The 23,119-nt window shown below is 37.7% G+C and overlaps 3 protein-coding genes and 1 long non-coding RNA gene across 4 annotated transcripts; 1 reads left to right on the top strand and 3 right to left on the bottom strand.

The window, feature by feature from the left end:
• Positions 1–2,251: 2,251 nt before the first annotated feature.
• Positions 2,252–3,479, bottom strand: LOC128195314 (uncharacterized). The gene is made up of 3 exons (XM_052872569.1): positions 3,346–3,479; positions 2,651–3,300; positions 2,252–2,496 (listed from the first exon to the last, which is right to left on the bottom strand). The coding sequence occupies exons 1-3, from the start codon at positions 3,477–3,479 to the stop codon at positions 2,252–2,254; spliced, it is 1,029 nt and encodes a 342-aa protein (XP_052728529.1).
• Positions 3,480–5,229: 1,750 nt separating this feature from the next.
• LOC128195177 (uncharacterized) lies at positions 5,230–9,925 on the bottom strand. The gene is made up of 2 exons (XR_008246748.1): positions 9,051–9,925; positions 5,230–6,568 (listed from the first exon to the last, which is right to left on the bottom strand). It is a non-coding gene; the product is annotated as an uncharacterized LOC128195177 (long non-coding RNA).
• A 2,228-nt stretch (positions 9,926–12,153) lies between these two features.
• LOC128195544 (uncharacterized) lies at positions 12,154–13,361 on the bottom strand. Its single transcript, XM_052873482.1, has 6 exons — positions 13,285–13,361; positions 13,041–13,202; positions 12,859–12,963; positions 12,715–12,790; positions 12,528–12,623; positions 12,154–12,444 (listed from the first exon to the last, which is right to left on the bottom strand). Coding segments are annotated over exons 1-6 (537 nt in total). The 5' UTR covers positions 13,287–13,361; the 3' UTR covers positions 12,154–12,348.
• A 6,882-nt stretch (positions 13,362–20,243) lies between these two features.
• Positions 20,244–22,768, top strand: LOC108322776 (putative receptor protein kinase ZmPK1). Its single transcript, XM_052873828.1, has one exon. It carries the CDS (start codon positions 20,294–20,296, stop codon positions 22,643–22,645), a length of 2,352 nt encoding a protein of 783 aa, XP_052729788.1. The 5' UTR covers positions 20,244–20,293; the 3' UTR covers positions 22,646–22,768.
• Positions 22,769–23,119: the final 351 nt, after the last annotated feature.

The raw sequence follows: 23,119 nt of genomic DNA, 5'->3' as shown, positions 1-23,119 counted from the left end.
TCAGTGGAAAAAAAATATTAACAATTTCTTTTTAAAATGCCCATAAATTGATGTTTGTTATTCTTACAACAGACGTTACTTAACGTCTATTATAAGGCAATAAACGTCAATTAACTTCTGTTCAAAGACAACAAACGTCAATTTAATGTCTCCCGCTATGACCTCAAACATTTAACAAACGTCAAAAGCCTAAAATAACAGACGTTAAAAGATATTTTTGTGTTAGTGATGGTGTTATTATGATTGGGCTAATCATGATGGTGGTGTAACTATGATGATGATCATGATATTGAAGATGCTCCAAGTTATGCTATGTTGATATTGGTGTTACTATAATCGTTATAGTAAGTAGTTAGCATAGGTGTTAATAAGTGGATAGACCAAAGGTCTATGTGTGAGATGTTAGTGATGACATTAAGGGTTAGAGACAATGGATCGAGGATCGAGTAATTCATTATGAAAAAAAATTTTGTTGAGAGATTAAGAATCCTGTTGTTCTTACTACTATGTATAGGGTGGTTGTTTATGGTTGATATAATCAGTGTGTTTATATCTAGTTATTTTGATTATTTTATCGGTATCTCACCTCATACGTGTTTGTGTTTGTGTGTTGTGAATGATATTATTGGCGATGATCGTATAATGTGTTATACTTGAACGGATGACTTGTAGGTGGTGTTGAAGCATGATAGATTTGAGAAATGATGGGGGATAAACTTGGGATTTTTATTTAAAGTTATTGTAGTTGAACTTTAAGACAATGTAATTGGAGTTAGTTTATTTTCCTTCATTATTTTTATTGGACAAATGTTTTAGAACTATTATGTTTTGAATAAGTTATGCATGTTTAAATGTTAAGGTTTTGAAAATACGTTTCCGCGCTATGATGAATTTTTTGAAATTTACCAGCTTTTGAATAACTCGTGACATCCTGAAATTTGGGGCATTTCATATATCGATGGACTTGTAACTTTTGTATCTAAGTTAAAGTAAACATTGTGGAACCTCTTATCGACTTCCTACCTTGCGGGAATATAAATGACAAAAGAATCACTATCATTTCGGTTATCGCATACACGCTGTGGTCTATTGAACCTTGTCTTTATATCTTTAATGTATTTAGAAGGTAATAACAAAATCTTCAACTAAGAATCCATCAACTATATAACCTTTTGGTTGTGCCTTGTTTCGTACAAAGGTCTTTAAATGACTTAATTCCCTATAATAGTCAGAAATAATTATATTAAACAACTTGGATATATATAATATGATACCTTAAACTAAAAGTACTCAACATTACCTCTCTATAGGATACATATATCAATAATGAATTGGACCTCTCAGTTTTGCTTCCTCTACTAGATGGACAATTAAATGAACCATAACTATGAAGAATGATGGTGGGACTAACATGTCTAAGTGGCAAAGTGTAACCACAATGTGATCTTGAAGAATTTTAAGTTCTTGTAGATTTAAGCTTTTACTACAAAGGACTTTAAAGAATGAGCAAAACTCCACCAAGATTGTAGTGACATGGTTTGATAACAAATTACATATTCCCAACAGAAGTAATTGCTCCATAATAATATGACAATCATGATTTTTTAGTTCTGATATTTTATGTTGCACCTCATCAAAACATCTAGAAATGTTACTTGAGTAACCATGTCATACTAAAACATTTTTCAAATTTTTGAGAAACAACTTTTTGTTATCACGAGTTAGTGAAAACAAAGCAAGGTGATATCTTCAATTATCACCTGGCCAAAGATTTTGTCTTATGCCCATTTCCTTTAATCTTTCCTAGCATTAAGATTGTCTTTAGATTTAGGCTTTTCATTCAGCAAAGTAGATATGATATTGTCAAATACATTTTTTTCAATATGCATAAAGTCTAAATTGTGACGTAACAAATTAGACTCCCAATATGGAAGTTCAAAGAAAATGCTTCATTTTTTTCATTTTTTAACTTCTTGTCTATATCGTTTTAATCTACCATCCAAAATTATTTCTCTCCGAAATATAACATTAATATTTTCCACTTGCCTAAAAATGTCAGATCCTGACAATTTTAGTGATGGATTTCGTTTTTCAATTCTTCCATCAAAGCGAACACAATTCAATCTAAATATATGATTTTTAGATTGAGTCTAAGAAGTCATCCGCAAATGCGAGGTCTACACGCTGACTCTTCTGCACCGCATGGTCTGAAACTTGAGTCGCTTCCATATGTGATGACACTAAGAAGCAACTAGCACCTTCCAGGAGGTTTTGACTCACGACGTCGATCGACAAAGACATCTTTGTCTTCATCCGGAAACGACATCTCCTTATCATCGCAGTTGATAAGGATGCGATTCATGGATAGCCAATCCATTCTCAAGATTTCTCCTAATCCTTGCAAAGGTAAATGGGTGAGGTTTACCTTGAACTGACGTCTCTTTATGACAATCGGATAACGGATACACACAGAAAACGTCCCAATTAATCCTGATGCTGGTGTAAACACCAACAAACCAATGCCTAACTCTTCTACAGACCTACCCAACTTTTAACAACTGCCTTCAATACAAAGGAGTGTGTTGCCCCAAATTCAAAAGCACAACACAAAGCATACCAAGGAATAAACAACTACAGATGAGGATGTTACCTGAGCTGACTGCCTCTGATCCCACTAAGGCGTAAACTCTGCCCATCGCCTGAGGTCTGCCACCTCCCCTGGGTGGAGGCAAACCAGTTCTCTGTGCCTGATACCCTGATCCTACTGCTGAAGTACAATCTACACCAAAATGCCCCTCCTTCCCGCACTTGAAACACTTCTTTGCTCTACTTCTCATAGGGTAGTTGTTCCGGTAATGAGGTCCTCCACAAGTATAACATCTAACGATGTCGGATGGGCCGGCTGGTCCTGACTGCACCGATGGTTGATAGGATGAACCCTTAGACCCAAAAGGAAAGGATGGTCTAACGTAAGGGGTCTTCTTAGTACTAACTCCATCACGAGACCCAGATGGTCCCCCATTCCTAGTAGGCTGACTCTGTTTTCCCTCAGATTCCTTTTTCGTCTTCTCTAGATCATGAGACATCTCCACCAATGTAGGGAATTCTCTGATGCGCAATCCCTTTACCAGCAACTTGATATCATTCCTCAAGCCATTCTCGAACTTTCTGCACTGCCACTCTTCATTCACTGCCATCGTGTTGAAGTGAAGTAAATGCTTGAAGCGATTTGCATACTCTGACACTATCCTGCTGCCTTGCACCAGCTCTAAGAATTCCACTTCCTTTGCAAATCTCACACTGTCAGGAAAATACTCAGTGTAAAATTTGGTCTTAAACAATTACCAAGGAGTCCCACTTATTTCAAGAATCATCTTCATGCTGTTCCACCAATGACCAGCTTCCCCGGTAAGCAGATACTGGGTATAGGCCAACTTCTTCTCATCAGGACATTCCTTGGCTTCGAATATCCTCTCCATGTCTCCGAACCAGTGATCAGCTTCATCAGGGCTGCACTTGCCAGTGAATCTCGCTGGGCGATGTTGCAGAAAACTTTCAAAGCTTCATTCTTGCGCAGGAATAACAACGGAAGAAACACTTGGAGGAGTCCTAGCACTAGTCATCAATTCCACTCCCTCTGAGTGTTCTCGGAAGACACTCTCGCGTTCTCTGCCGATACCCTTGCGGCTTCAAGATTTTGCAATGCAAAGGTATTTTGCTGAACCAACGCAGTATTCTGCTGTTGTAACGCCTGGAGCACCGCATTCAGCATCTGATTAGTGTAAGGTTGATCGACTCGCGGAGGAGAACGATGAGGAGACGTAGGTGCCATCTTCTGTTCTCACAGAAAGAAAGACCATTAGCCTGACTTAAACCAACACAACTTCCAACACGAGGCCACAATACGCAATCACAAATGGAGCACACCCACAACCTACAGGTTTCTAAGGAAAGAACTGCTCTGATATCATTAATGTCACATCCCGATTATATAATACCCAATATTATATAATAAAGACGTCAACATTCAACTATAGAAAGCAGTCGGAATATGACGTGTAATTAAATGTGAAATTACAGTCATCCAGAAATAAAATAAATGGGAATTTAAACTTGAACAGTTGAAAGGATTGAACACTACAAGTGTTCAATCAGGAAATCCTAAGAAGACTACTCTGCAACATCAGCAACCTCCAGCTCTTGTTCCAAGGGGATCTCCTCGACAACATCTGCTCTCATCCAAGTGGATGATCATCGCCAAAGAAATATACCCAAACAGCACACAACACAAACAATGCAAGGGTGAGCTAGATATAAAAAGCATGTTATACATACAACACAGTTAATTTAGGTCATCATACGTAGATACATATACAGGAACAATTAAAGCATACTCATTAAACCACAACTCACACTCACACGACTCATCCGGATTTGTATAACTGTCGAACTATTGGTCGTCTTTGCACTTGCATAGTTCAACTGGTCTCTCTCCAACACTAGCAAGGTAAATCCCCCAATCTGTCTATGTCTAAATTCAAAGACTATAGATGAGGACCTCCCTCTACTCTCACCACTTACCTTGTTCTTCTCTACTTGAGTATGAACAATGCTTTGAGTTTAGGGATAGACATACCATTTCAAAGCTTCATACAGTTTATACACAACAATACAACACCACATAACCACTTTCATCCATCTCTCCCCGAGATGTCCACTTGGTACGAGTGTCGCGACCCGTCAAATTTGATGTGCATTAAAGGAATGTAGTATAGTCTAGGATGTGACTCCTAGGTCGTCTCTCAAGGACCAATATTTGTGGTTCAGTCTCAGAGCTAACACGAAAGGGGGGGTTTGTGAATGTTTTGTGCGGTAAATAAAATTTAAAACTAGACTGGAATTTAAACACAACTGAAAGTAAAAACACTGAAATAAATTTTAAAGACAATAAAAATAAACGGTAAAAGATGGTAAAAACGGAAAATGGAAAATTACACAGTATTGGAAATCAAAACATGGAACAGTAAATATGCAAAAGACAAAACAACAGTGTAATTAAAATTTACCAAAAGCTTCAGTAAAAATAAACCGTAAAAAATGACTCTTGAAAATAACATTACCAGTAAAACACAATGATAGAATTTAACGGTGTAGAAAATCATTAACGGTAAATTTAAGAGATAAAAACATTTAACTGGAAATGGAATAAAAACAATAAAAATAAAATTGTTTGACTGAAAACGAAATTCAACATTAAAATAAAATTCTGAACCGTAGAAGTAAAAATGAAATGAACAATGCTTCAGAAATAAAAACTACATTTTTGGATGAAATGGAAACTCAGCCCCTGGAAGGGAGGAACCGAGAGTTGCTTCCTAAACTTACTCCTAATCCTAAATCTAATCCCCTCTAAAATTCTCCCAAGTCTGATCTTTTTCTTCTATGCTGCCTTCCATTTTATAGCAACAATTCTGAACATCCTCCTAATCTACTCCTTCTTTCCAACTGTATCAGCTTTCCCGTTTTGTTTTGTCTCCCCCGTGACTTATTAACCAATATTCACCAACTCCTTGCATGTATGAAAATAGATGGGACCCTCTCCAAATTGCTTGTCTGTTTGTAGCTGCTGGGTTTGTTCAACACCTCCTTCTCCCTTTTTCTTCAAGCACGTCGTGAGCTTCCTCCTTATGCACATTCCAGCAGCCATGAACTCCTTGCATCCACAAGTTGTAGCTGCTGGTGTTGGTGGTGTTGCTGGACCGAGACATCACTACTGGTCATGAACCTCCACTTTCATCTTCTTTCACACGTCCAGCTCCATCTCCTCTTTCTTTTTGCTGCACCGTGATACTCCTAGATATGTGGCTGGACTTCTTCTTCAAATTCAGCTGTTGTCTCCTTGCCTTCCTCCCTTCTTCAATCACGTTGCAAGACACTCCAGTCATGTCACCATCCTCCTTGCTGGACTGCTCCAAGTTGCCGTGAAGTGTGTGACCTTGAGAGCTTCTTTAAAGGTGTAATGAGTCATTTCCCACTTAAATTGGCAACAACGTTCCAGCTCAAAATAACTTAGATTTCCAAAGATTAATTCTCCGCAAAGACACCACTTTCCTTCATAATGTCAATTAAATAAAATTCAACACATTAGACACAAGTAGTGGCCCCATGTGTTGTATAATTTCCTTCAAAGAAAATAAGAAGAGGGCCGTGTGTTTTTCTACAAAGTGGTCCCTCTTTTATTGCAAAATGTGTGGCGGCTCCCACATTCAAAAAGATGTTTTGCTGCATTTTCGTGTGGCATGTAACAAACTATCAACTATCTTCCAACATGATTTAAGAAAACCGTGGGCTGCACTTGGTTGAAACGTAGATGGTTTTTCAAAAATAAATTTTCCAATGGGTCCTAGCTTGGAACATGACCATAATCGTAGTTTTCTACTTCTTAAGAATGAAATTCCCTTGTTGCAGCTGCACTTGGAACTTGGTGGCTTCCTTCCATTATGTGCTTCCTCCAAAACGTATTTTTTAAGAGTGTTGGGAGGTCTTAGCATTGTCCAATTATATATTCCTAGTCACCACAAGTACCAAACAACAAGCAAATGCAAACATATTAGAAGTCACTCAAACAATGTGCACTAAACTGACATAGGAGAGTAAAACAAATACTGGGAACAATACAAAACGAATTTTAACAAACGAAAAACTATACGTGAAAATAGACATCTAGACGAAACTAACAAAAAAAATTGCATGGAAAACGGATAAGAATTGAACTCAAACGAAGACACACAAGTTGACACAACATTCACGCAGCACTGGTAATCGTTTACAGCACCCCTGTAAACGATTACCCGAGAGGAATTGCAAATTTGTACAGAAAGTCCAACACAGGTACTCAGTCCGGTGAACACAGGTCACCATTGGCAAAAAAAACTGACTTTTAGGCACTTCTGCCCCTGTAAACGATTACCCGAGAGGAATTGGGAATTTGTACAGAAAGTCTAAATGTCCAAAAATATTTTCCAAAATTTTTCATGCACTCAATAATGTAAATAATTCGTTTCAGATAATTCAAATTAATTAAAATAAGAATTTCTGATCGGATTAGGCTCAATTCAGTAAAATGGGAAAATACTGGACAATTAAGCACAATTCCCTGATTAATTCTAGCACAATAAACTAAATGAAGTGAATAAAATAATGATTCATCAAAATAGACCACACTTAGTCTTTTGCACTCCTGGGCAAAATTAAGACGCAAATCAGGGAATAATTCAAAGGACTTCAAAGGAGTGACACAAATGCAACATACAGAAAAATAAAGACTCACGAGAAAAATAAACAGGATTTACAAAGTTCTCAAGAAGTCTGGACAGAGAAAAGAAGTAGACAATATCCAACACATAGTCAAGAAAAGCACATACTTACAGAAATCATCCAAGCAATTCAATACATAGCAAAATGATTAATCAGCTCAAGAGGTGATTCAAAAATAACAAAACCTCACAGATGCACTCACAGTGTTTCTCTCAAGTGTCTAGGGTAAATCAATGTCACTCAACCGAACACAGTCTGCCGAACGCTTTCTGCCGAACGTTTTCTGCCGAACACTATTTGAACGAGCCATATTCACCGAATACTGCTAGACGAACGCTACTGAACGAACGCTATTTTTACCGAACACCATATGGACCGAACACTTTCAGAACGAACGCTGAGAGATCAAACCATACTAGGCCGAACGCTAAAGAACGAACACCATGTTGGATTCAACGCTACTGAGCCGAACGCTAAGGTCAATTACCTAGGCCGAACGTTAAACCATCGAACACCCTATTGAATTAAACACTGTTTGAACGATCGCTCCAATATCAAACTTCATCAAGACTGAACGTTGCGTAGGACGAGTAGACATCATCAAGAACGACCGCTCCATGCAAATGATCATTAACCAGAAAACATCACTAAGATCGAACGCTCACTATTGACGATCACTAACTGAAACTTTATCAAGACCGAACGTTCACTAACACCACGAACCCTTTAGATTGAAGCCTAAGACTAACTGGTCAAGATCTACACCAAAACCGAACGCTTACAATCTAAACCTCAAAATACCTGATCCAGGTCGAACGCTATAAATCACTAATAAGACCGAACGCTAAAGATTCCAATCTTAAGATTATCAAATGAAGTACGAACGCTCAACACTACTGCCCGAGAATACCAAGTTAAGAACGAACGCTTATTTTGACTGATACACCAAGGCCGAACGATCTAGATTGCTTTCTAAGAATAACAATTGAGGACCAACGCTTATAAACACTAATACCCCAAAACCGAACGTTCCAGATTCAAACCTAAGAATCAAAATTAAGACCGAACACTCACAAGTTAAACCTGTGAATACCTCATCAAAAACCGAACGCTTACAATTACTAGTACAGAAGCAAGACCGAACGCTCAGGGTCACCAGCTGATACTACCAGATTAAAACCGAATGCTATAATTATTAATACATCAAGACTGACCATTTTAAGATTCAAACCTCAGATTAATACCGAACGCTCATGATTGAAACCTAAGGATACTACGCGAAGACCGAACGCTTAGAATTGAAACCTCAGGATATCAATTTAAGAACGAACACTCAAGATTGAAACTTAAAATAGCAAATTGAGAACGAACGCCTACAATCGTTAATCTACCAAGACCAAATGCTCGTGATTGAATTCTTAATTAAGGACGAACGCCTAAAATAACTTATTCACTGTATACAGTTTGGACGAACGCTCAATATAATACTAGCTTTACCTAAGGACGAACGCGAACGCTCGTTACCTTAGAACACCAAAACCGAACGCTCATACTATTTGGCCGACCACTAATTGGTCGAGCCATTTGGAACGAACGCGCGTTCTGCAGAATTCTACAGAAACGCAGCAGATTTCCAGATTTCCCAGAAACCCCATTTTTCATCCCCTTCTTCCCAGATTTACATCAAATACAACATATTTCAACAATCAAACAAAAGATCTAACTCCCCTTACCTCTTGAAGACTTCCTTGAATCTTGAAATGCAGTGTGTGGATCTCCTTCCAACTCTAAAAGTTCTCCACTTCTCCTCTCCCAGATCTGCAGCAAGCCTTTCACTCCTCCAGCTGCAGCACCGAACACTCCTCTTGAATCAATCTCCCCAGGACTTGCAATCCAAGGCCTCCTTGCACTTCAGGAGCTCCCAACTTCACCCTCTCACGGATATGGCAGCAACTCTTCCAATCTGTAAAGCCCCTCCCAAAAGCTCCTTGAATCTACCAACTCTTCCCTTTAAGAAGAAGAAACTCTGCACTTCTCAACTTCTCCCTTCCCTTCTTAGTGTTGTGCCCACTTTGAAGAGTTGATGATGAAGGTTCCCTGGTGGCTGGAGCACTTCCAGGTGGAGAGACCCACCACCATCTGCTGCTGCCCACTTCTTTGCTGAATGGGAAGCCACTTCATTCTCAATGTGCAACCGCCCACTTTCCCAATTCCAGAAACGTGCAGCCGTCCACTTCCCTACCATTTAGAAATGTGCCCCCCTTCCCTACCACTTTCTTCTTCTTTTTTTTTTTTTAAATGCAAAAGTACGCTCGGTCCTTACATTTTCAGCATAATAGATATGACATTGAAGCCTAACAATAAACCCACACCTCATTTAACTGTATTCTATAAAATCCCAGCTAAGAACATTGCAATGTTTCCCCTGCTTTTACAAGCTCAAAAGTACCCCAACATTGTCACTTTATTAATTCTCTCCGTGCAAAACATTGGGCTAGGCAAAGCTTTAATTTTCAAAAATAGGCCAAACAATGCACTTTCCTACCTTATATCTCCATTTTGGGCAATATTATATGTTGATTTCACAATATAAACGTGATTATCTTCTCCCTTCGAAAACCATTTGTCCTTCATCTCTTTACATGGACTATTCCATTTTTGTATCTTGTGCATCATGGTAGTGACCATATGTTTCTTTTTCTTTTCCTTTCTTCTCCATAGGAAATTGCATATTCATTGGTCCAAATCTATGGATTATGAATTCAACACCAACGACTCGATGAAAAAGACTTGAAGTTGGCCAATTTAATATAGTGCGCAAGTCAATTTGTAACGTGCACGGCACTTCATTGAAAACTCTACTAATATTCATGATGCAAGGACCACGACAAGAAAAAGCAATGACGAACTTTTAACAATTCATACTTTAGTCTAATGGTAATAGTTTTTTTTTTAGTACTCATGTTCAAAATTCATTTTTTCTTAATTTAATTATGTTTTAAATTCAAAAATTTATATTTTTCAATTGAATTATTGTCATTAGTTATTTGTTTTCTTGCGTGGCATAAATATTATCTTGTCATTATTCAAAAATAACATTATTCATTTTCAATCTTTAAGATATTTATATTAATTGAACATTATATTTACATATTTATTGTCCCCATTTTCATTGAAGGAGTTGAGAATAAAGGTGAAGAGGTGCAACAGTATCACTTAGAGGTCTTTGAAAAGGAAAAAAAAAATAAGTCTATTATATCACATTATTTACAAGAGTACGTATGTTTTATTATTATTAAAATTCTATTTATGTAAATATTATTTGACACAAGTATTGTTTGAATATGTAGAGGTTACACAATTGCTAGTAATTGTTCTTCAACACTCTCTTGTGGTTCTCTTGAGTTCAATACATAAAAAACCTCATACTTTGGCATTTAAAAGTACACTAATTTAATAATTTATTTGTTGTGTACAAATAATTTAATTTTACTAAGTTCTATACTAGTCACTCATTTCAATGTACATTTAACTTTTACAGAATGATTGAGGCTTATTCGAGATTGCAGGGAACACATAGAATGATTGAGGCTTATTCGAGATTGCAGGGAACACATATCGAAAGAAGTTGTAGTTCTTGCGCCAATTATAAGTAGTTAATATTTCAGACTATTGAAATACAATTATATAGTTTATGATACTTTATGATTTAACTTATGGGGCTCGTGTCAACAAGGTACATGTAGAAAGTTATATCCACAAACATTGTTGACTTATGAAATTTGGTAACGTGAACATTTTATATCTAAAATTTTAAGTATTTGTCATTATAAGTTGGCTTAAATTGTTCTTTGTCTAGATATTCGATAACATGTTTCTAATGGAACAAGAGGTCCTAAAGGATGTTCGTGAGTAGTGGACTGCATTCATTTTAAATGTTTATATATGATATTAGGTAAATATTAAATATATTCATTATACATTGAGATTAAGTATTATTTGATGTGTAAATAGTAGGAAGAGTTTTGATTATTTTGTTCCTTGTATATATATATATATATATAGATTATATTATGGGATTTAATTTTATGGAGGTTTGTATGTGGTAAGTAGCACATATAGACCTAGTATTAAAAAAAACGTCACTTTTTATACTAATTAGTGTTAAAATAGGTATAAAAAGTGATCTTTTATACTTGTTGTAACACTAATAATATAAAAATTATGTTTTTTATATCGATTGAGGTCTTAACCAGTCTAACAAGTCAAACTTTTTATACCAATTAACGCTCCAAACAGTATAAAAAATTTGTATTATATATAAATTTATTTCTTTCCTAGCAAACTTTATATTGATTCTACCATTACTATAAAATCTAGTACTTTCTATACCTCGTATAAATAAAACTTTTTAGTAGGTATACAAAACTTTTTTTTCAATGTTGCATCAAGATCAATAGCTGATTTCTTTTGTGCGATATTCACTAGTGCAGCGAGGGGCTTTTACCGCGGTTGATTTTCACTATACGTCGCGGTTCTCGAACCGCGGCATATTCAGCCGCGGTAGTAAGTCAGACACTTTATGCCGCGGTTCTAACCGCGGTATATAGGCTGCGGAATATGCCGCGGTTGTCTAGGGAACCGCTGCCTAAATTCATTTTTTTTAAAAAAAAAAATTAAAAAAAAATTAAAAAATGCACTATATGCCGCGGTTCAACCGCGGCATATAGGCCGACGAGTATGCCGCGGTTAGTGTCAAAACCGCGGCCATATGTCTCGTTTTTAAAAAAAAGAAGAAGCACTATATGCCGCGGTTGTGGTTAGAACCGCGGCATATTCCCCTGCAATTTTTTAAAATTGCAGGTCTGTTTTTGTGATATCCACTACCACAAAAACAGACCTGCATATAAAAACATTTACAGAAATTCAATTTCAACATAACAAACACATGTTCAAATGTATTTCAACATCAAATAAAGTAGAGAGTCTAAGAAAATTCTATCTAATCAAATGCATTGTTTAAATCTAAATCTAAGAGCTATTGTATAATCTAACTATATACTTCGCAGCAGCGTTCCTAATGAATAGTAGTGACTTCTCAGGAACTGGTGTAGTAGTCTTGAATCTCTGCAAAAGACAATTCATTTTAATTAGTGTATATGGATTCAACATTTGTTAAAAAATCAAAATTTGTTAAAGTTAAATATTACCGTTTCCCAGCTTGTTGTGATGTGAGAACGAACAATATGGGTCATCCAATACATTACATAGTATCCACACTCATATGACCCATTTTGTCTGTTACACTACAATATATCATCACAGTTGATAATAGTTAGTGAATAACATTTGTTATAAAACAATTATAACAAAGTATGACTTTAGCATATGTCAAACCTTGAGAGAAATCCAAGCAATCTTTCTACTCTTAACAATTGATCTCCCGTCCATCATCATACTTGCTGGAATAGAACTGTATATAAAAAAATGTTTTAGCATTCAGTTATATAACAAAGAAAGTCCAAACATTGAGGTTCTTACCAATCAATTGCTTGTCTGAGTTGTGTGGGAGGAGGCCTGTGCAATGAGCAGAACCACAAAGCATAGTTGTCTTGCACAGACATAACAAGAAGTTGCCAATGGCGCCTGAAATTCATAATAACGTAACTATTAAATATTAAAATCACATATGGAACATTATTATGTTAACAAAGTTCACTTACCCGGATATATAAGGCAAAAAGTATATTTTCTTGCCCCTTCGAAAACTGCTTATCATTCTCATGTTGATATGATCAAAATCATTTGATTCATGAATGTCTTGGGGATCAATGAATCCATAATCATCAGAACGCCCCAACTTATTAGTGACCCCAGACATATACCTGAAATCAAAAATTAACTTTGATATAAGGATACTTGATATATAAATCAATTTTATATATAAATAATTGGTCATAGACTTACATCGTCCATAGTTGAATAATTGAAATATTCAACTCTTGTGTTCCCGACGCAAGCTCACGGACATCTTGGCTATTAAGGTATATATTGGGACCTCAGAGCCATGCCCAAATACATTAGCATCATACTGAACCTCCAAAGGCTTATCATCAAGGATGTCAGCAAGTAGATGCAATGAAGAAAGAGGGTCATCCTCAGATAGAGGAATCTTCTGTTGTTCCTGCGTCTGTTGTTACATGAAAAGATAAGATAAGTTTTGACATCAAAAACCTTTAAAATTGAGAAGTGTAAAGAAGAATTTCATACCGAGGGGTCAGAAACTGGTTTAACCAAAAATTTAGGCCAAGTGATAAACGACTTATATGCTTGTTCCACAGTGAAAATCTCTTCCGTGGACAGTGGAACCGAGGCATCTGGCATGATCATTTCATCCACTGAGACCTTCACCTCATCCTCTAATAGTTGCATACCATGACATACAGTCGCTGACCTAAACTCTGTTCCACGAGCTACCAGCACCATCTCATCTTCTTCTAAAATGTATAGCAGACATGGACTACCATCGTCCATGTCATCCTCTGGGATGGCTGATGCGGAACAACTTCCTTTGCCGCTTCTCCCTGTCAGAGTAAATGTTAGATTATACAAGAGATAGAAATAATTGCACATAAATGTTTATTAAGTTTACCTGTGGGAGGGGGAGGGACCACATGTTCCTCTATAGGAGACTGCATCGGGCGCATGCTCTGAAACTGCTCCTGGTAGAGCATCTGGAATTCAGCCCTCACCTCGGCCCTGATCTCCTGCATAAGGTCTTGTCGGACCTTTTTTGTGATCTCTTCTGTCATCCTTTGTGTATCGCTGTACGAATATGAAGGCTGACGAGAAGAGCTCCCAAAATAATCCGTAATGCCCACTCCAGGACCTGCAGCACGTACACGTCCAGGGTGCTCAGGTCGTCCAATTGCAGCAGCAAGAATATCCTGGCGACCCTCTGGAGTGAATTGGCCTTGGGAGCTCTGCTCAACCAAGGTGTCCTGTAACATTACAAAACACCATTATTCTTTAAATAGTTTAATGTAGTATGTATAATGACAATATTCATTATTTTAGGAATAGTGATAACTTACAATTTTTTCAGAAATCTCTCGTGTAGTGTCGGAAGAGTAGGTGCCCGATGGTCGCATACGGGCCAACTTCCATTTCTCATGTCTAGACGGTGGAGAAGGAGGCTGAGGAGGGCTACCACTCTGAGATGGTGGTATAGCATCTGCCTTTTGCTTGAGGATTTTCTCCTCAAGCTTCCTATACCCACCACGAGATAATAGGTGGGGGTTTTTGTTCTTAGCACTTGTTCCTTGTGCTTTGCTTCTAATTGCCTGTCACATACACATTAATTAATGAGTTCATATGATATATATTTGTTAATGAGGAATTGAATAATATGAACTACACTAACCTGCCATTCCTCTGACATCCGACTCTCTTTAAAAACCCGCCAAGTCTCCTCATCAATGGACTTATATGCATTACATGGAGTTTTATGTTTAAGGTGTCCAAAGATGTACCTTGATGTCAACTTGCTTTTAAAGTTTCTGAAATTTTCTGCAACAGTTGACAAACACTTATTTCTAAGTGTTGGGACATTTGGAATGTCAAATGTCATCTGAAAAAAACATAATAAAGTTGTATTAGTACAAAATTATCAATATAAACAAATTATAATTCAAATGCTATTAACTAACTTACCAATATATCTTGCCAAATAATGTTCCGATCACCCTCGGACACATGATCAAAAGATGGAATGAGAATGCTAATCTTATTACGTGCCACTACTCCAAGGTATGATCGGAAGTCATCTGCATGGGGGCCAGTTGCCACACCCGTGGTGACATTCACATTCACCGGAGTTCTTTCACCACTATTTTTCCTGATTAATAGTTGTTTCATCCTAGTGGGTCCTCTAGTGGATCTGGGTGGGGGAGCCTCATCCCCTGAAGAATGTGGATGATCAGCCATATATCTGTCAAAATAAATAACAACATTAAATTTTCTTTCAAGACTTATGTAATATCATATAAATTAACAAAACATGTAATAGTACAGAAATTGAAAATTCATACATAAAGATATGGATTCATCATATGTATATTCCCTCATCATGATCTGACCGAATTGCATGTACATCATCGTCAACTACAGATTGGTCATCCAACTTTGTTGTAGTTTGAAATGAATGGTTGTCAGCAATATCAATATTAATTAGATTGTCTTCGTTAACTTCAATTTGTTTTTTGCCTTGAAGAGCAACATACCAATGGTCAGACGAAGGATCTTTGACATAAAAAACTTGAGATGGTTGATGTACCATGATAAACGGTTCGTCTCGATAACCCACCTTGCGAAAATCAACCAGTGTCATACCCGAGTCATCTATTTTCACACCACTCTTATTGTCAAACCACTTACACTTGAACAATGGAACGGAAAACTTGGTGTAATCAACCTCCCATATCTCTTCTATTATACCATAATATCTCATTGATCCAAGTACAGGAGATTGATCTTTTGATGTGGAAAATTGAAGTGACTCAGCTTCTAAACTGACTCCACTATTTTGTACTGTGCTTTTATCATCCAAAGTCTTCGTATAGAATGTGCAATTATTGACTTCATAACCTGTACAACACACGACATCAAACTTCAAACCATTTGCAAGCCACAATAAAGTTTCAGAAGAATGTGGCTCTTTGTCAATTTCAGATTTGAACCAAGACATAAATGTTTTGTTATGCTCCATCAATTGCCATTTCTCTGATTGTCTTGGATTTTTATTCTTAACAATGGCTTTGTGTGCTTCCAAAAAAGGGATCACCTCATCTGTGTTGTTCAATATATAAAGATGCGCTTGCAACAATTCTTCGCGATCTTTTGTCACCACATTGACACCTCGGATGCTTTTACTTGTAGAAAATTTATTCAACCATGCTGTGCGAGGAACTCCTATTGGATTCGTTGATGTCATGTAATCTGAACAAAACTCGATACTTTCTTCAGCAATATACCTTTCAATCATCGAACCTTCAGGATGATATGGATTTTTAACGTACCCTTTCAAAATCTTCATATAACGCTCAATAGGATACATCCATCTTAAGTATACCGGTCCGCACAACTTGATTTCTCTAACCAAATGAACAAGTAAATGTACCATGATGTCAAAAAAAGATGGAGGGAAAAACATCTCTAGTTGACACAAGATGATAACAATCTCGCCTTGAAGTTCATCTAACTTTGTAGGATCGATGGCTTTACTACATATTGACGAGAAAAATGAACACAACCTGTTTATGGTGTGCCTAACATTTTTGGGCAAAATTCCACGAATAGCCACCGGTAACAACTGTTGCATTAAGACGTGACAATCGTGAGACTTCATGCCAACAAGCTTTAAGTCCTGCATTGACACTAAACTCTTCATATTTGAAGAGTATCCTTGTGGTACTTTGATACTCTTTAAACATACACAAAAACTTATCTTCTCTTGTCTAGACATTGTGTAACATGCAGGGGGCAAATAAGTACGTTTACCAATCTCCTTCAGTGCCAACTCTTCTCGGATATTCATGTCAACCAAATCCAAACGAGCATTCACTCCATCTTTTGTCTTTCCCTGAATGTTGAGTAATGTACCAATCAAGCTATCACACACATTCTTTTCTACATGCATCACATCTATGCAATGTCGAACATCTAACTTTGACCAATATGGAAGATCAAAGAATATTGATTTCTTCTTCCAAGGGGTCGTTACAGATGACTTCTTCGATGTTTTCCCAAATACATGATGTATTTTATTAACTTTTTGAAGAACTTCAAGGCCAGTAAGTGGATTTGGTGCTTCGTCCCTCTCTTGATCTCCATTGAATGCTTTTTTTAACCTTCGATATGGATGATTACGTTTTAGAAATCTCCGATGACGCAGATACACCGTCTTTCTTCCATGTTTCAATTGATGAGCTGCAGTGTTTTCTTCACATATAGGACACACTTTATGACCCTTGACACTGTATCCTGACAAATTACCATAAGCAGGAAAGTCATTAATGGTGCAAAATAACATTGCACGCATCATAAAAGTCTCTGAAGCGAATGCATCAAATATTTCAACCCCGTCAACCCACAAAACCTTCAAGTCTTCAACTAGTGGGCTTAGATAAACATCTATGTCATTTCCAGGCTGCTTTGGACCAGATATCATCATAGACAACATCATGTACTTCCTCTTCATGCACAATGCAGGAGATAAGTTGTAAATTATCAATATAACTGGCCAACAACTGTGATTGGTACTCAGATTACCAAATGGGTTCATTCCATCAGTGGCTAAAGCAAGCCTAAGATTTCTACACTCTTTACCAAATTCGGGGAATTGTCGATCAATATTTTTCCATTGCTTTGAATCAGCTGGATGACGAAGCAGCCCGTCAATTTTTCTCTCATCTGCATGCCATCTAAGATTTTTAGCATCTTTGGGATTCGCAAACAAACGCTTAAGTCTGGGCACTATTGGAAGGTACCAAACTACTTTCAAAGCAGATCCATTTTTTTCTATCTGACCATTATCTTCACTATTGTTTTTTGACTTGTATCGTGATAAGCCACATTTTGGACACTCTGTCAAAAATTCAAACTCTTTCCTATACAAAATGTAGTCATTGGGACAAGCATGTATCCTTTTATACTCCATACCCATTGGACAAAGAATTTTCTTCGCATCATAATTACGAGTGGGCAGTGTATTTCCATCTGGCAACATTTCATTCAACAACGTCAACAGTTCTGTAAAACTCTTATCAGTCCATCCATTGCTCGCCTTCAAATTCATGAGCCTTAACACCGCTGACAAACGTGTGAACTTAGTTGAACCGACATACAAAGGTGTTTCTGCATCAGTCGACATCGTCTCATACACATGAGCTTTGGCAAAATTTTCTGCTCCAACATCGCGGATCATGTCCTCCAATTTGTCTTCATCCGATCGATCTTCTTCCATGGTGGAATCAGTAACATTTACACTTTGAGAGTCAGTGGGAAAATCCATTTCTTCACCGTGCCAGATCCATGTTGTATAGCATCTTAGAAAACCATCACATATAAGATGTTCTCTAATTTGAGTTGCGTTCAACTTTCTCCCATTCAAACAGTTCACACAAGGACATCTAAACTTCACTTCATCATCAGTTCTCCCCTCATTACGTTGCGCAAATTGTATAAATTCCTCTACACCTCTCTCGTACTCAGCACTAATACGTGGTAAATTAATCCAATTTCGATCCATATTCCTAAATATTACATAAATAATATTTTAAGGTTTATAAATAATACAAGAACTACAACACACATTACCAAAACTATAGCAAAAACCATATCATACATTACCAAAACTATAACAATTTCATGCACTATCAAAATTAAAGCAAAAATTATACCAAAACTATAGAAACTTCATACATTACCAAAACTATAGCATTATGCAAAAATTAATGAAGCAATCACGTTAAAAATGCAAATGGACATAAATACCTGGAAGAGGAACGGCGGCGGAGAGGGTGAAAAACGCAACACAACGGCGGCGGAGAGGGTGAAAAACGCCAGGAAATCACGATTTTGAACGGCTAAAACTCGTTTTTATCGTCAAAAACGAATAATGACCGAACAATTTTGAGTTTAAACGGTTAAAAACGCAAAATCTGAGATGAAGGGTGGTTCGGAGGAAGAAGAAACGCGAAAACAGAGAGAACGCGCGAGGAAGACGATGCACTGTTCCAAGTTTTGTTTTTTAACTCTGAACGGGGGAATCTACCGCGGTTCACTACTTAACCGCGGTATAAAAGGGTTATATGCCGCGGTTTAACCCCCAACCGCGGCATATACTAATTTAAAAAATTATCAGAAATGGCATTTTTGAAATTATATTCAAACTATATGCCGCGGTTCAGCGGGCAACCGCGGCATATACCTCGAAATATTTCAAATGAACATTAAATTAATTTCATATACCCCTGAAACGTGTTCAACACAACTGTCTCCCCAACTGCCTTTCAGAGAATTTCAGAAGTTACAGGGGGTATATGCCGCGGTTCTCTGGGGAACCGCGGCATATACCCCCTGTAACTTCTGAAATTCTCTGACTGGCAGAGAAGTTGAGACGTTACAGGGGTATATGCCGCGGTTCCCCAGAGAACCGCGGCATATACCCCCTGCAACTTTTCAAATTCTCTGACCCAGTCAGCACCTGCAATAAATTGGCAGGGTATATGCCGCGGTTGTGCAGAGAACCGCGGCATATACTCTGTTATTTAATTTTTTATTCATACGTGGCGTCAAAGGCTATGGTTGACTGGGGTATATGCCGCGGTTCCCAGTAGAACCGCGGCATATATGTTCGTTTTATTTACAAAACTGCCACCGCGCACCATTATGCTGCGGTTTTCGTTGAACCGTGGCATAATGTGCGGTTTTCGTTGAACCGTTTGTATAAATGTATGTAATCTTTAAGAGTAATTTTAAATCCTAAAGACATCTATCTACGCGGCTTAGAAAACAAACGAACGAGGAAATTAATAACTTATTTCAATAAAAAATAAATTAGGATTAGTTTCCCCGTTCACTCTGTGCTTTCAGAAATTCTTCCTAGATTCCAAATGGAGAATAATTTAATGAAAAATGATATTTTGACACTCCTAATAAATATTCCCACTAGATAACCACTTAAATATATAATAATGTATATTAAAATATAAAGTTAAAAAAATAAAATAAATATAATTAAAATATTATTATTTTTAATTGCTAAGTGGAATCTTTTTTGTTTGATGGTGTGAAATTTCTGGACTGTTTCCAAAATCCGTAGACCAGTTCGTCAACGAAACCAGTTTTATATAGAGCATCCATCAACACTCCACAAAACACATCGTTTTGGCTTGCATCGTTTACATGGTTGAACATGGCTTCCTCAATCTTACTCTTTCTTTTCCTACAATTCTTCTCTCTGCACACTTCACATTCTGCATTTTCATCACTCACCACGGACTCATCCCTCTCGGTAGAGAAACCCGACGACGTTATTCTCTCCCCAAACGGCGTTTTCTCCGCCGGCTTCGTTGCCGTCGGTGAAAACGCCTACTCTTTCGCCGTATGCTTCACACAAACCGGTTCCCACAACCACCCCACAATCGTGTGGATGGCGAACCGGGAGAACCCCGTCAACGGAAAACGTTCCAAACTCTCTCTCTCAGGAGCCGGTAACCTTGTCTTGGATGATGCTGCTCAACGAACGGTGTGGTCTTCGAACACTGCTTCGTTGGCTTCACCACTGTTGCATCTCAGAGACGATGGCAATCTCGTGTTGCGTGACCTCCAAGGAACCGTTCTGTGGCAAAGCTTTGATTTTCCCACCGATACTCTTCTTCCGGGACAACCCCTCATCAGACGCACGCAACTCGTGTCTGCAAGAAGCGACACTAACCATTCCTCCGGTTTCTACAAGCTCTTCTTCGACGATGACAACGTTCTTCGTCTTCTCTTCGATGGCCCTGATGTTTCCAGCGTTTACTGGCCATATCCATGGTTGGTGAGTTGGGATGCTGGAAGGTCTACTTACAATAGCAGTAGATCGGCAGTAATGGACTCACTCGGAAGATTCATTTCAACTGATAGTTTTACTTTCATTACATCTGATTATGGTGCTATGAAGCAAAGAAGATTGAAACTTGATTCTGATGGTAACCTTAGAGTGTATACACTGCATGATGGATGGTTTGTTTCGTGGCAAGCGAGAGGTGACCCTTGCAATATCCACGGGATTTGTGGACCTAACAGTGCGTGCAGTAATGATCATGAGCATGGAAGGAAGTGCTCGTGTCTTCCGGGACATAGAATCAAGAACCATAGCGATTGGTCTTATGGCTGTGAACCTGTGTTCGTTTTGTCTTGCAACAGAAGTGAGTCTACCTTCTTGGAGTTGCTGGGTGTTGAGATTTATGGTTATGATGCTAACTTTTCTGAAGGTAATAGTTATAGTCACTGTGAGAATCTGTGCTTAGAAGACTGTAACTGTAAGGGGTTTCAGTACTCATACAATGACGCCAAGAACTATTACAATTGTTACATCAAGATGCAATTGCTTAACGGGCGCCGATCGCCGAGTTTCAGAGGAACAGTATACTTGAAAGTGCCTAAACATCATAGCCTTTTCAGGGAAGAATCGTTTCGTTCAAATGAGCATGTTTGTGTTGTTCAAATTCCCAGGGTGTATGACAAATATCATGTAAAAAAGATTGTGAGGTTTTTTCTTTGGGTGGCCATTGTAATTGGTGCTATTGAATCGGTTTGCGTTTTTGTCGTGTGGGTTTTCATAGTTAAGACGCGCCGAAAGTCTCATGCAGATGAACACGATTACCATCCTCTGACCGATAGATTCAGAAAATATAGTTATTCAGAGTTGAAAAAGGCGACAAAGGGGTTCAGTGAAGAGATCGGAAGGGGTGCGGGAGGGGTTGTGTACAAAGGTATTTTATCAGATGAAAGACATGCAGCAATTAAGAGACTGAATGAAGCTGAACAAGGAGAAGGAGAATTCCTTGCTGAAGTGAGCATCATTGGAAGGCTTAACCACATGAACTTGATTCAAATGTGGGGATATTGTGCTGAGGGAAAGCATAGATTGTTGGTGTATGAGTATATGGAGAATGGTTCTTTGGCACAAAATCTGTCATCCAACACTCTTGATTGGAGTAAGAGATATAACATTGCCCTTGGAACTGCAAGAGTTCTGGCATATCTTCATGAAGAATGCTTGGAGTGGATTTTGCACTGTGATATAAAGCCACAGAACATACTTCTTGATGCTAATTATCAACCCAAGGTAGCAGATTTTGGCCTGTCGAAGCTACAAAACAGGAACAACGTGAACAATTCAAGTTTTTCAATGATAAGAGGAACAAGAGGGTACATGGCACCTGAGTGGGTTCTGAACTTAGCAATCACGTCGAAGGTTGATGTTTACAGCTATGGAATTGTTCTATTGGAGATGATAACTGGGAAGAGCCCAACAACGGGTGTTCAAAACATTGATGGAGAAGAGTCGTACAATGGAAGGGTGGTGGCATGGGTGAGAGAAAAAAAGCGTGGAAGATCTTGGCTAGAGCATATCATTGATCCTGCAATCCAAACAAACTATGATGAATCTAAGATGGAGGTTTTAGTCAAAGTGGCTTTGGACTGTGTTGAGGAAGACAAAGATATAAGGCCAACCATGAGCCAAGTCGTGGAAATGCTTCAAAGTGTTCCTCAGTAGCGTTACTACGTTTCTTTCTATCTCTGTAGCAGTTCTTGTTTTTTTATCTTTCATGCTTTTCTGGCCAAGCTCACTACTGTTTGTTTGCAAGGTTCTTTATTTTAACAAAAACTTTGTTACTTATTTTTATGTTTTATTATTATAACATTTCCTAGTGAAATGGATTCAGCTGAAAATTCTAACAATTAACTATTCATCCAATATTGTAACGACCAAAATCACTTTATTATTCAATAATATTTATTACAAAGTATAAATCGAATTCACGTTTTTCTAAAATTTCAAGTATTTTTTTAAATAAAAATATTTTTATTAATAAGAAAGTAAAGTTGAATACATGAACACAAATAATTAGCTAGGGGTTTTGCCAAAACGGTGGGTATTAACGGAGTTTTAAGAAAACTGCCAGATATTTTCGGAGGTTTTGAGAAAACCGTTGGAAATGTCTATATATATTTTTTTTTAAGATTTTTA

The sequence above is a fragment of the Vigna angularis genome, chromosome 2 (assembly GCF_016808095.1).
Source record: "Vigna angularis cultivar LongXiaoDou No.4 chromosome 2, ASM1680809v1, whole genome shotgun sequence".
NCBI classification, from domain to species: Eukaryota; Viridiplantae; Streptophyta; class Magnoliopsida; order Fabales; family Fabaceae; genus Vigna; species Vigna angularis.
The sequence above is the reverse complement of the archived record's forward strand: the minus strand, read 5'-3'. Positions and strand labels throughout refer to the sequence as shown.

Excerpts from the sequence above, each read along its gene's own strand:
- LOC128195314 (XM_052872569.1), bottom strand. The coding sequence starts at position 3,479 with ATGGAGAGGATATTCGAAGCCAAGGAATGTCCTGATGAGAAGAAGTTG. Across the intron at positions 3,301-3,345 it reads GAAATAAGTGGGACTCCTTG|TGTGAGATTTGCAAAGGAAG; the intron begins GTAATTGTTTAA and ends TTTTCCTGACAG. Across the intron at positions 2,497-2,650 it reads ATCAGAGGCAGTCAGCTCAG|CATCAGGATTAATTGGGACG; the intron begins GTAACATCCTCA and ends TGTTTACACCAG.
- LOC128195544 (XM_052873482.1), bottom strand. Across the intron at positions 12,624-12,714 it reads TTGCTTGGATTTCTCTCAAG|TGTAACAGACAAAATGGGTC; the intron begins GTTTGACATATG and ends GATATATTGTAG. Across the intron at positions 12,445-12,527 it reads TCACAACAAGCTGGGAAACG|AGATTCAAGACTACTACACC; the intron begins GTAATATTTAAC and ends TGTCTTTTGCAG.
- LOC108322776 (XM_052873828.1), top strand. The coding sequence starts at position 20,294 with ATGGCTTCCTCAATCTTACTCTTTCTTTTCCTACAATTCTTCTCTCTG.